Raw genomic sequence first — 13,488 nt, 5'->3', positions numbered from 1 at the left:
AATGCTCCTCTGCTCTTATCAGTGTGGGACATTCAACAAGCTGTTGTCAATATCACAACCACCCACTGTGGGCAACACCCACTATGACGAGGCCAGGCATACATGAAGGGACAGATATGTCAAAACAACAAACTGCAAGATGCTTTGGATGTAAATCATGTATGAACGCGTCTTGTGAACAACATTCATCTGGTCCTTTGCGGTAGATTGACAAAAAAAACGTTTCCACAAAGTTGTTTAAGATTATTGTGGAAACCTTTTCTGATTGTTCAGTCTGGATTAGCTGTAGAAACAGTTCAACGGACACTGATGTTAAAGTAACCTGCTCCGTTGCATTTTATCTACAGCTAGGGCCTCAACAGACTCTAGAATCGCCACTTAATGCAGCGGCTATGCACAGACAACTATAGCCTTATACATGGGGCGAGCATCATACCCGGCTACGCTATCAATGCTACGTTATATTTAACATTAGGGTTGCTTCCAAAGCTCACAGTTGTTTGTAGTCCATGCTGTCGGACGGCTCTTTATGTTCTCATGCAGCAGGATGAAATGCCTCATACCTGCTCAGTGAGTCTATGTCACCTTACTTCTGGACCTTTGTTGGTCTGTCACTATTCCTGGTTCCTTTGCTTCGCTCCTCCTGATGCAGTGAGTGCACATATGTTAGCAGTAGACTTGCTGGTTTAACGGAAAATGATTAATCTGATTCTCTATTATAATCGGCAATTAAATTATTTGAAGACAAATATCGGATCCCTTGCAGGTGAGAAGGTTGAATGATGGTCTTCATGTCCAAGTTTATCAGTGCTACGTGTTTTTTACGGGATCAAAAAAAGAGCATACTGGCTAACAGAAAACATAACTGTGCAGATTCATTACGTTCATGGAGATCACCTGGGCTCCATGCGTTCAGATGGTCATGCATCAGTCATTACTGTCAACAACCCCTCGTGCTCTTTCACAGTAAGATTTTCTGAAAATTTCCTGCTGTGTTCACACATTGCCTGCAGGAAATGTATAAGGGGGCTGGTTGGGCAAAATCCAGGTGTTAAACTCTGTCCACTTCCACACAGGCAGCTCTACCACAACATTTCAGGAAATTTCTGTCTGCACAGGACCATATAGGTATAAACTTACCAATCCTCTCATTATGTGGGAGAGTCAACAATCATGACTCCCATGCACCTGCAAATACACAATGTACAAGAAATACCAACTTCCAGGCATGGTGAGTGCAGTGTAGACATTTAAACCTGATTCAAGAGCTCATAAATTAGCAGTACAATAACAGAAGTACAGTTCAAAAGAGTGGATTAGCTAATGCTACAACCATCAGACTGATAGCAACACACACCTGTCACTCAAAGCAACTTGATCCTTGAGCTTCAAAGTTTCATTCCTGTGTGATTTTGAAATTCTTCATGCTTTTGTAATAAACTTAAGAAAGTACCTGTGGCGACAGTCTTCAGAGACCTGCGGAGCCCGTTTCCTGTAACAAGCTGTAAAAGTTGGGCAAGCTGCTATTTGGCCAAAAAGGAAATGCTTTGCTTTTGCCAGCCTCAACCGTCCACTTGAGTTGCTCCATATTTCAGCACCTTCTCATGTTACTACTATCTGCACCCTGAAGTTACTTCGTGATGAATTTTTTAAATCCAATCTCAATCCACAACTTCTAATTGTGAATAACTCTGTCCCTCCAGTTTGAAAACCTGAGTGTTAAAAGTCAGACAAAGAGAGTAGTAACACTGAACTGGCTTCAAAGTGATCCCCAACCTTCAAAACATGGGAAATAGTTGTTAAAGGAATTCAAATAATTGATTAAAATAACAGTTAAACTGAGAGGGCAAAATGCTCAGTTCATAAACAGATGGTTTTCGTGGTGGAGGATGCAGATCTTCAAAAACTGTGGTGCTATATTTGTTTATAACATGGGGATGTTATGTCATTTTAGATGTATCGGTCACTTTTTGTCTAATTACTTCACTGTTTTTTGTTGACCTTATTGTTTTCCGTCTTTTGTCTTGTCTTTCTATTGGACAATTATCCATTATCTTATATAGCCAGAGTTTTACCAGCTGAGTTGTGAATGCACCCTAAATTAGAGAAGGTGTTTGACTCTTCAGCTCACCACTACCACATCTTGAAAGAAAACTTTTCACTTGATCAAATACAGTTTTTCCAAGAAAGAACCATCAACGGATTTACCCCTAGAAGAAACTCTTACAGACACTGAATCACGCTGCTTTTAGGGATGTAAGTTCCCTATGCTGTTTTGTTCCCTCTCCCCTTTCTGTTGTCTCCTGTCCAGGTGGGGCCTGCCCAACGAGGCTCACCTGACCTCAGTGCTTAAAAGGCTTGAGCTGGATTTAGCACAAGTTAAGACTGCTGCGCCTCTCAGTCAGGGATTCTCCTGTTGTGTTTTGTAACATTAGTTTTAGTCATCATTGTTATCAATTAGTTTGTGTAATCGTAATGAATCCCTTTTGTTAAGGTGTTTTGTGTATTTATGTATGTATAAATATGTATGTATGTACTTATGGGTTAATTTGTTGTTGTTAGCCCCATTGGGCCGCCTTATTGTGGGGTGTCACACTGCTTGGACTGCATCATTTTAGTTTCAGTGTTTGTGTTGCAAACCTCAACAGCACTGAACGTGCTGCCCAAATTGTCCTTGAAGGCCCGGTTAGACCAACTCCCTGACATGCTACAAGGTCAACTGGACAGCTTGTATCATCCCTGGAGATCTGATGATCGCTGTGGTCTGTCTATTGCCATGTGCAGCAGTAGGTTATGTCAAACCAGCCAAGCTGGAAACCCTTTGAGAAAGTTGTAATGGAGCAAACTCCAACTAAAAGCCATTGCTTTGAATGATTCTATAGTGGGATTCCCAGGTAGATCTTACAGAATATGTTTTGGTTGGACCTTTTAAAAGCAGATGTCTGCATGCACGTGGAATATTTTTTTTTTCTCTCATAAATATAGATGTTAGAGCATTTAGATTTGGGTGTGTTTGAGAGGATTACTCTGTTGTTTAAGACGTTCATGGAAGTATCAGAAGAGAGTCGCTGTGTTTCAGTCAGAGGTACTTTATTTTTATTGATCAATGATTGTTTCACAGGTGAGATCAGGACTGCAGCTTCTGATATCCGCTCGCCTCAGGGAGATGATGTTTCCTCACATCTGTCCATCACCATCAGCCATCTGTACTGGCTTCTTCTGTGACATAAAACAAGCACAAAGAGGTCATTAGCAGGGTGTTGTTTATAACTGTAGATAGACAATGTGAAAGCCTGCAGGCTCATTGAGACACTCACAGCACTTGTAGAGAGTGTTGAGCCTGGCGATGTCATTGCGGCTCATCTCCTGGGCGTTTCCAAAGGACACGTTGGGGTTAGGGATGGGGAGCATGGTGGGCTGGTTGTTCTTGGAGAAGGCGTACCTACGACAGGACACCGAACAGTTAGTCTGAACGAAGGCAAGTCAATGAACATGTATGTTTGATGAAGCCAGTCACACTCACTTGTGGTACTGCATGACAGAGTTGTAGTCGTAGGAAGTGCCCTGGTTCAAGGTAGCGATCTTGTTGAAGTTGTGCTCCATTCCTAAAAACAACAACAAACACAACAGTCGAGTTATGTGTTTTTGATCAAGAAAAGGGCAGCCACAACGAGAGCATCTGTTTCCTGTATTCTTTAACACTATGCATACCCTTGGTTCATTCATAGCTCTTTCTGCACTGGTGCAATAGAGAGCTTCCATATTCAGAGAGAACTCTCTCACCCCTGTTGTTGTCCCTTCAAATGAAACCGCACTCTGCTGATTGCCATACGTAAAAGGACATTAGGGTTTGCATTGAGAGTGACTTTTGGTTGGTTAAGGGCGAACACACGATCATAAATCAACTCACTTCCCTCATCTCCACAGGTCTTTTGACCTTGGTGGATATGCAAACAAAAAACATATCTCTTGCGAAGGCCTGTTCTAATTATATTAGTAGAAACCTGATTGAAGGCGTGAACACAGAACTTGTTTGCTGGCTCTGATCTGAATAACAAACAGCGCCATTACCGGATATCACGTTCTGCAGCATGACTCGGATGTGGTTGTCCCTGTCAGAGCGGGTCTGTTCGTGGTTGAATCCCAGAGCGTGGAGCAGCTCGTGCTGGACGGTGCCGTGGTAGAGACATCCACTACGGGCCAGAGACACCACCTGCTTTCCACCGGTGCGGCCGACGTAGGACCAGCAGCTGAACAGAGACGGATAATAGGAAACCTATGGTTGGAAAAAACTCGATGAGTCTGCCACTGAAATAGTTGATGATATTTGATGTTACCCGCTCTGAGACTCGATTGAAAGCCAGTCACGGTCGTCGCTTCTGGTGGGCCTGAAGCGGATGCAGGAGAAGGAGGAGAAGGACTCCAGTCCACGGGTGATGATAGACTTTTCGCGGGAGGCTGGAGAGTACATAACGCAGAACTTTAACTCTTTGCACTCCACATCGCAAGAACAACAGGAAACCATAATGTCTCTGATGTCAAGCTGTACGATAAATTACATTTTATTGTTGTTTACTCAAGAACATGGGGAATAAATGCAACACATTATACATCTTCAAACATACACAGTAGTTCTTGTGCATTTATGCTCAGCATTCAAACTAAGCAGCAAACTTTAGAGTTGAAAATAAAGCAAATGGGAAAGTGTGAAAGAAATGTGGTTTGTAGTTTGGCCTGGTTCATAAAAAGATTTTGGATTCTTTATATATTTATTAAAACAGTCAATGCAGATAATTTCCTTTACCTGTTTGTTTTAATGATATCAAGCCCCTGAGGCACAAACATAGTAGCTGTAGCTGTTTGCAGCTAGCCATTAGCTTTCCTCAGATTAAATTATTGGTGGCAATGTGGTGGAAACCATTTCAGCAGTTAGCGAAAATGCTAAGGAAGGAAAAGGTTGATAAAGGCCTTGTGTTGAAAATGAACAGCACCACTTCAACGTGGAAGCATTTTTGATAGTTTGGGTGATCCTCCTTTTCAATATTCAAGTGAATCATGTCGGGAGTTTGGGACCGAGCCGGTACTAACAGCTGTTCAGTCATCGACAGATGTTTGAGAAAGTCTGAAAAGTTTCTGCTTCAACAAGCTGCATTCAAGTGAAACTTTCTGAATGAGGTCTGAACATATGTTGGCCCTGGGCCTCTGTGTGACACTTACAGAAGTGGTTGGTGATGTAATAAGGAATGTAGACCTTCCCATCGGTCCACTTGCCCCACATGCAGCCACGGCTGGTGCATGGGTCGGCGTTTCTCTCGGCCTCTGAGTCGATGGCGATGTCTCCTTCAGTCAGGATGGGCTCATCGGCGGAGCGGACTGAAACACATCATAAAGCTACTTTAAAATCTGCCCAGGTGCAGCTAAAAACAGAAAACAGGAGGAACACAAGCAGCTCACACTTACCCAGATTGCTGTTGGCTCTGCTCAGAAGTTCAGAGACAGACAGCTGCTCCTCTGCAGTGACAGCAACAACAGCACAGTTTGAATGTGTGTCATAAATACAGCAAGCACAGTACAGTGCAGGTCAATACAATAGGTGTGATCACTAGAAGACATTACATACCTGCCTGCAGGTTCAGTGTGCAGTCAGGGGAGAAGAAAATAAATACATTAGCAACAAATAGATCAACAGATCAAATCATGAAAAACATTTTTTTTTAACTTTTAAACATTAAAGTGTTTATTAAAACGGTTAAAGTACACCTCAAGCATCAAATGACTAAAGCTCTGAAGGCTAAGTGCATTGAGTCTCTCAAAAAGTCAAATCATCTGTGAGGAAAAAAAGACAAATAAAAAGTGAAAATGAATCATTTACTCCACTGAGGCTCAAATGAATCCTCAGACTAGACCTTTGAGAAAGTAAAGAAGGCGACGGGCCTCATTCGAAGACACAGGAGGTATTTCATGTTTGTGGCATTAAACTGATGAAGTCACACAGGTCTGTCACAGGTCTTGTCCACTCGGACTCTTCTATGATTGTACCTCATTGTCGGCCCAACAGAAGGCAGACAGCAGCAGCAGAGCCAGAGCGGAGAACCTGAAAACAGACGTGCGAGCCATCTCAGCAGAGCTGCAGGACACAGAGAGGAATCAACGTCAGCTTCCACTCAGAGGAAAGATCCAGAGCTTGACTAACTAAACCTTTAAACACGGACAGATCCTTCACAGCTGGACTCACCTTGGATCCTCTGTGTGGACTTGTGCCGATGAGATGTACCTCCAGGTTTTTATACACGTTCAATGACGTCGGTCAGACCAAATATGGATTATCAGAGTACTAGGAATCCGCTCAGTTAAAGTTTAATCAGTCACAGAAAGTAAAGACATATAGGCAGACACCATTTAACTATGTGTGGGAAAATGACACTTGTTACACTTCTTCTTAATCTTTCTTATTTAAAATGTGTTTCTGAGAAGTGTGATAAGTATACTTCTATGAACTGATAAAATGACCTCGGCCATTCTTATAAGCAAAATGTAAATCATGAGGCCTCAGATGCAGAGTTGTAGAAACGACACCAAACTAGTCACACACATCAGACTAGGAAGAAGATAAAAACAGGGGAAACAGATTGTTCAAATGGATGAAATGATCCATCAGCACACTGCAAAGTTACCAAGTTCAATCTAATGTCAAGTAAAAAATGCATCATTACACTTAATATAAACCACATTAATGTGACAAGTGCAGATGAACATCTTATTTCAACGGAGAAGGCCAATGAGAATGACATACAAACTGATGTAGATGATTGACATCTCATTTCTTGAACTTCCCTCGGGATCAATAAAGTATCTATCATCTATCATTTAAAGACACTGAGAGTTTTGCCTGTCCCAATTTTTCAAGACTTTTTTTTGGGGAGGCTTTTGGTGCTCTCAGTGGAAAGACAGGACAGTGGATAGAGATGAAAATTGAAGAGTGAAGGGGAATAATGTGGGAGAGAAGCGTGTGTGTGTGTGTGTGTGTGTGTGTGTGTGTGTGTGTGTGTGTGTGTGTGTGTGTGTGTGTGTGTGTGTGTGTGTGTGTGTGTGTGTGTGTGTGTGTGTGTGTGTGTGTGTGTGTGTGTGTGTGTGTGTGTGTGTGTGTGTGTGTGTGTGTGTGTGTGTGTGTGTGTGTGTGTGTGTCAGACAGAGTTGGCACCATGGACATGCTGACTCTGGGAATCAAATCAGGGTCTGTTTGATCACCTGTTTGTGTTTCACCGTTTCTCAAGGCCATCAACGTGAGAATAACAGAAAACATGCAAACTGCTGAGCACCTGCAGTGTGACTCCTCAGTGAATGTTGAACCTTGTTTGAGGTGAGCTGAAATGTGTAGTGAAGGTGATCAGTCAAAGAGTGCAGGTCTCAACATCTTTTACAAAGAGCTGAAATGAGCAAAGCACCTGATAACGGTGACTTTTAAAAACTGCCTTTCAGCAGGTAGGAACCTGGAAAAGAACCAGACTCTTCATGTTGAACAGCCATCTGCAGCCTCAGCTGTGTTGGACTTCCAAAGGAAGACGCAGAAAGAAAGAGATGTTTCTGATAATTTATTGGTGTGAGGCTTAAACTTACAGGAGGCTATTTGGTTAGGAAGGGAGGTTAATGTGGATGAACTACATACAATTGAAACAGAAGATTTGAGCAGCTTCTTATCTTGTTTCTGTCTACAGGTAATGTGGACCTGTAGGAAGTCACTGCTTGTTGTCCCTTTACAGCTGTTGTATTGCGTCCTACTGTATATTCAGTAAGTAATAGTGAAGAAGACTTTTTTCTTCTTCTTTGTTTAATATTTTGTTTGCCTTTATTAGATTGGACAGCTGAGGACAGACAGGAAGTGTGGAAGGAGCGAGTGGGGGGGAAGACATGCAGCAAGGCTGAATTACATCCACGAGTGGGTGACTGTGGCTCAGAGTTATCATCTCTCAGCCAGAAGGTCGAGGGTTCGATCCCCAGCTCCTGCAGCCACATGTTCGATGTTTCCCTTGGCAAGACACTGCACCCTCAGTTGCTCCTGTTTCTACATTAGTCGCATGTGTATGTATCATTCATTCAATTCATTTATTGTTTGAAGTGTCAGAATATGGTGTATATGGTTAGGAAGGGAGGTTTATGTGGATGAACTACATACAATTGAAACAGAAGATTTGAGCAGCTTCTTATCTTAACATGCAAACTGCTGAGCACCTGCAGTGTGACTCCTCAGTGAATGTTGAACCTTGTTTGAGGTGAGCTGAAATGTGTAGTGAAGGTGATAAGTCAAAGAGTGCAGGTCTCAACATCTTTTACAAAGAGTCGAATATTGTTTATTGATTTATTATGGCTCGCAACAAAAAAAGGCTGACTCCATGAAAAGTTTTCTAAATCATCATAGGTATTTAATCAAGCAACAAGCAGCTGCTGTATAATAGAGGGTCTGATTCACTAAGAGGTTGCTTATGCACAATTATCTGTTGGATTCATTTGTGCAATCCTTTTGTGAATCAGGCACAAAGATTGCAAAAAGATACGCGTCACTTGACAACTTTTGTTTCCAATGAAGACGGCGCAAAAGCTAGCGTAATTAAACATTAAAAATAGCACGCTCAGTCAGCAAAATATGCATTTCTGGTTCTGCTTGTTATTAAGAAGTCGAATCAATCTGCCATTCAGTCTTGATTTCCTGTCAAGAGAAGGAGGCATAATAACCACATGAATGTACAAACATAGTGAGACATTTGAATGATGAAGTTACATTAGTCAGTCAATCATTATTTGTAAAGCACCAATTCATAACAAGTGTTGTAGCTTGATCAAAGAGCAGATGGGATAAGATGCAGGAAGAATACAAATACTCTATATATCAGATCATGTTATACTAACAGTCAACATGGAGCTGCAAAATTGACTTTGACTTTGACATGACTTTTTCAGAAAAAAACCCCAGAACCATTACCTTTGATTTTAGAGGAAAATATCTGGTTCTGGTCCAGCTATCGGAGCAGTGTCATCTAGATTTAAACAAAAAAGAAAAAAAGCTTAAAAGCTGTTGGAGTTATTGATGGCAGTGTTGCAATAAGACACCTCATCTCACAGAGAAACACCAATAACCATGACACCACAGGCTAGATGGTCACATGACTGCTCATGAAGAGCAGTAGCCCCTCCCCCAGGAAGGTAACACTCCCCCAGGTAGGAGTTTGTTCTGCCCTCTGAGTCTGCCTTCTCACCGTAAACAATAAGACATGGAGCGAGAAAACCAGAGCCACCCGAGCCCTTCCAGAGAGGGGCGTGGTCAGACACAGCTCATTTACATATTTAAAGCTACAGACACAGAAACAGCCTGTTCTGAGCAGGGCTGAAATAGAGGGGATAATATGCGTGATCAAACACAGGATCAGAGTGGATTTAAAACTTCACACACATGTTTCTTGAGATTTATTTACATTTTCTAAAAAGAAGGAGAATATGTAAGCTTTAAGATTGAAATGATACTGAAAAGCATCAATGCTTAAACTGCTGCATTTTACCCAGAGGTTCTAAATCATATCAGACAAATTAATATTTACGTCTTTCTTCATCATCTACATTGTTTGCATTTACTGCACTATGAGGGCCAGATGTTAGCTTCAGCATTCCTGTTTGTATGAAGAGTTTAGGTCGTCAACAATACTAACACATTTACTTTCAGAAGAATAAAGTTTGTATGTTTAGCAGTTCAGAGGCTACATGAGTCAGATTGGTACTTACTGCAGCGATAAAGGATGTTCACTCGCTGGATGTCAATGGGACTCATCTGGGTGGCTCTGCCAATGACTGCATTTTCATCGGGGATAGGAATGATGGTGGGTTGCTGGTTACGCGAGAAAGCGAATCTATGGGACAAACACACAGCTTATTCTTAACAGCGCCTCATGAAGTTGATTTGATTAACATGGAAGCAGGTTTATTCACACTGACTACTTTGTGGTGTGTGTTGTTTCACTCGAAGAGGGTACCTAGTATAGTATAGTTGCTCTTCGTTTAGCTTGTTTTTGGTCTGAACCTTTTTTTTTAAAAGAGCCATGATGTGTTATTGAGGGATAGCAGACAGTCGCTATGTGTAATTGTCCAATCAGAATCAAGGCAGCAGTGCAGTAAAAGTTGTTAAAATAATGGTGACTGAAACAATTTAAAAGAAAAAAAAAAGATAAATCAAAAAAAAAATATATTCAACAGAAAAAGGATGTTCAATGGGGTAAACAGTTGTTAAGAACAAAACATGCTTCATGTTGTACAGAAATCACATCTCTTAACTCATGTCTCTATTTCACAAACCATTTCCACATTTTCAACCAGATAACGTCAGTTGCGTCCCGCCTTCTGTCTTGTAATTTGTCCCATCCCATTTCAGTTAGGATATACGCAGGGTGTGAAATATGGGCGGACACTTGAGGCCTCTTGAAAATCTCAAAAGCAACATATTAGGTCGTCTCTTGAAAAAACACACCTCTTTACAGTACACTCTGCAGTGGACCAGAGAGAGAGAGGAAAAAGAGGAATGTCTGCTGTTTGGTCTTTGAATACCAGCACACAACTACAAAGGATGTATTTTCCCGTTTTGTACAGCTGCTTGCTGAAGAGTAGTTACCTGGAATAGTGCATGACAGAGTTGTAGTCATAGGGAGTGTTGAGGTTGTTTGTTCGGATTCTACGGAAATTTCCCTCCGTTCCTGCAAGAGATCAGAAAGCTCAGTCAGACTTTTGATAAAATCTTTTGTCCTCTTTCTCATCTTCCCTTTTTCTCTTTTTCCCCCTTCTACCAAGTTCTCCTTTTCCTTCTTCTCTTCTTTTACCTCTGTCTCCTCTGTCATACTCTTCTTCCTCCCCCCACCTCAAACATCCCGTCCACTAGACAAGACTTTCAACAAATGTATAATTTATCATTTTTAAATGATTATTTGAGTCAGACCCACCAGGCTCGACGTTCTGTAACAGGATGCGAACATTCTGGTCCCTGTCAGATCGAGTCTGTTCATGGTCGAAGCCCAGGGCGTGGAGCAGCTCGTGTTGGATGGTGCGAAAGAAAACACAGCCCCGCCGCATTAACGACACAGTCTGGTTCCCTCCACGACGCCCGACAAACGAGAAGCATCTAAAAGAGAAGAAAAGTCGAAATGACCAAACAGTGAAACAGCTCAAGATGAAGCTAGTTGTCCTCTTGTGTGGCTGCTGAGACAAACCGTGTTCTTTGACAACGTCTGTAATCTTCGGTGTAAGAGGCCAGTTTGGGAGAGAGCTGCATGTATGTATTATGTGCACCATGGGGTCTTTACCCTGTTAGAGATTTGATGTCCACAAAGTCCCGCTGTTCATCCAGGGGGGTGAATCGGATGCAGGTGGAGTTGGCGAATGACCGCAAGCCCTGGTTGATGCGGTCTCTCTCTCTTTGAGCTTGACAGAAAATGTCACATGATTTTAGTGGATGGTATTCTGTCTGATATTACGTATAAAGATTATCAACAGTGATCTACAAATACCAGACCTTATGTATTTCCATTTCAAAAACTCTACGGTCTGATTCAGTTTTGTCTCTGCTGCTTCTGTTTTGATGATCTATTAATCAAGTTCACTTAAATGTCCAGTCCTTAGGTTTGTTATTACCATTTGGATGGTGCAATTTACCCAGGCTCTGAAGGTCAACTTCACAGAACACAAAAAAACACTGAACTAAATCCAATAGTATTTAATGAACCATAGAAATAGTTCACAAAATGCAAACAAATTAAATAATAGTGCAAAGCAAACTTCATTAAAAAAAATAAGAATAATAATGGACAACAAAAACATCTCTCAAAAAATTTTACAGATCCAAAAAAATGCCATTAGAAGCATTAACTTGTCTTTCATGGTCAAAGTTACATTTTGGGCAATTAAATGATTTTAATATTTTTAAAGTAATTTTGCTATTCTGTAAGTATTTTCCCTTCAAATATAAATCAAATATTGTGTTGTAAAAAAAGGAATCTGTCATATTGACTAATCAAAGTGCTGCCTGTTAAACTGGACTGGTTATTGAGACTCACAGTACTCTTGGCTGATGCGGAATGGAACATAGACGTTGCCGTCTGTAGCTTTGGGCCACAGGCAGCCTCGTGACGTGCAGGGATCAGCGTTCTGCAGACCTGTAGGCACCGCTATGTCACCATACATCACCAGAGGATCATTCATGTCCTTTCCTGAAAGAAACAACATGATGGTGGTTTAGAAAAATGTGTTCATCAATGTCATTGTTTAGCATTTTTCATTCGGATTTCTCTCCTGTGTGAGAGAAACTACAGTTTGTCTTTTTGTGTCGCACAGAGTGCTGCAGAGAGAGGAACTTACCGATGTTACGATTTGCCCTCTCTATAATCGAGGAGACGGTGAACTCATCGTCGTCGATGCTGTTTCCTGCAGAGAAAACAGACTTTGATCATTTATCAGTCTTGTGATAAAAGATATTATGAGATTATTTATGTCTGAAAGAAATCACAACTCACCAGAGGACTCATCTGTGTTGTCAAAATAATCCTTAAAAAAAAAAAAAAAAAAACAGAGTAAAAAACTGTGAATGTCAAAGTTTCTTCTTCAAATGTATCATATTTAAAATTAATATGAATCTAATGTAGATAACAATTACAACATAAAAACATAAAGGATTATGTAATATAACCTTCACTGCTCATTGTACCTTTGTGTAACTTCAGAAATGTTCACATTGCATTTCATATTCTTTCGCAGAAAATGTTATTTTAATTTTCATTAAGTGATCAGTCAAGAATCTGTCTCTCAATACTGATATATTTCACATGGACATACAGTAACATTGGTGCTGTAACTTTGAACTCTTCATACGTCCTAAATGCACTGCTCTTAGTGTTCATAGAACAAGGCTCATTCTCAGCATCTGTCCATGGGAGGCTTTTAGAAATAACAGATTAACAATTTACAATGTGTGTTCATGCTTACCGGTAAAACAAAAGTGTGGACAGAGCAGAGGAGGACGCTGACCACAGCAGCTTGGAGCATCATGGCTGGTTGTTCGAGAGCAGCAGCAAAGTGTGGGGAGAGACGAATGTTTTCGACTTATAAATGAAGGGCAGCAAACTAACTCTCATCCTAATAGGGTATAGCGGTCAACGAAGACTTGTTGGCAAATCCAGCTCAGATGGAAGTGGCACCTATTTCTCAAGATGAGGACTGTGGGTTGTGTAACTTTGTGGCCATAGTTTTCTGTTTGTTACGTTGACACAACACTGCACATATAGATTGTCTTTAATTAGGAGACAAAGATACACATTTGTTTTGCCTTTCAAACACTCAAGCTTACTTTCCAAAGCAGAGATAAAAACAACAAACAATACATCGATAGAAATAAAATTGAAAAGACAAATTTACAGTGTTTTAAAGGGGGAGGGGGAGAATGTAGGTTTGGTGGACAGGTAG

General features: G+C 41.1%; 2 protein-coding genes across 2 annotated transcripts; both read right to left on the bottom strand.

Annotated features, from left to right (window-relative positions):
- Positions 1 to 3,071: 3,071 nt before the first annotated feature.
- On the bottom strand, positions 3,072 to 6,287 carry LOC306821050 (hatching enzyme 1.2-like). The gene is made up of 9 exons (XM_079339220.1): positions 6,236 to 6,287; positions 6,040 to 6,127; positions 5,461 to 5,515; positions 5,218 to 5,373; positions 4,338 to 4,458; positions 4,072 to 4,250; positions 3,524 to 3,605; positions 3,318 to 3,442; positions 3,072 to 3,219 (listed from the first exon to the last, which is right to left on the bottom strand). Coding segments are annotated over exons 2-9 (798 nt in total). The 5' UTR covers positions 6,118 to 6,127; positions 6,236 to 6,287; the 3' UTR covers positions 3,072 to 3,217.
- A 2,107-nt stretch (positions 6,288 to 8,394) lies between these two features.
- Positions 8,395 to 13,085, bottom strand: LOC306821048 (high choriolytic enzyme 1-like). The gene is made up of 10 exons (XM_079339218.1): positions 13,012 to 13,085; positions 12,543 to 12,573; positions 12,388 to 12,453; positions 12,087 to 12,239; positions 11,337 to 11,454; positions 10,977 to 11,155; positions 10,652 to 10,733; positions 9,772 to 9,896; positions 8,978 to 9,032; positions 8,395 to 8,704 (listed from the first exon to the last, which is right to left on the bottom strand). Exons 1-9 carry the CDS (start codon positions 13,072 to 13,074, stop codon positions 8,986 to 8,988), a joined length of 864 nt encoding a protein of 287 aa, XP_079195344.1. The 5' UTR covers positions 13,075 to 13,085; the 3' UTR covers positions 8,395 to 8,704; positions 8,978 to 8,985.
- Between the last annotated feature and the right edge of the window lie 403 nt (positions 13,086 to 13,488).

Source organism: Symphodus melops (assembly GCF_947650265.1).
Source record: "Symphodus melops genome assembly, chromosome: 3".
NCBI classification, from domain to species: domain Eukaryota; kingdom Metazoa; phylum Chordata; class Actinopteri; order Labriformes; family Labridae; genus Symphodus; species Symphodus melops.
Note: the sequence above shows the minus strand (reverse complement) of the source record. Positions and strands in the feature narration are given on the sequence as shown.

What these genes read in the sequence shown, in the direction of transcription:
- LOC306821050 (XM_079339220.1), bottom strand. Translation starts at nt 6,117, where the DNA reads ATGGCTCGCACGTCTGTTTTCAGGTTCTCCGCTCTGGCTCTGCTGCTG. An exon ending in TCAATCGAGTCTCAGAGCGG is followed by an intron (nt 4,251 to 4,337) that starts GTAACATCAAAT and finishes GTCTCTGTTCAG; the next exon opens with CTGCTGGTCCTACGTCGGCC. An exon ending in GCTGCAGAACGTGATATCCG is followed by an intron (nt 3,606 to 4,071) that starts GTAATGGCGCTG and finishes TGTTGTTTTTAG; the next exon opens with GAATGGAGCACAACTTCAAC.
- LOC306821048 (XM_079339218.1), bottom strand. Translation starts at nt 13,074, where the DNA reads ATGATGCTCCAAGCTGCTGTGGTCAGCGTCCTCCTCTGCTCTGTCCAC. An exon ending in CCGCATCAGCCAAGAGTACT is followed by an intron (nt 11,455 to 12,086) that starts GTGAGTCTCAAT and finishes TTTTCTGTCAAG; the next exon opens with CTCAAAGAGAGAGAGACCGC. An exon ending in GAACATCCTTTATCGCTGCA is followed by an intron (nt 9,033 to 9,771) that starts GTAAGTACCAAT and finishes GTTTAAATCTAG; the next exon opens with ATGACACTGCTCCGATAGCT.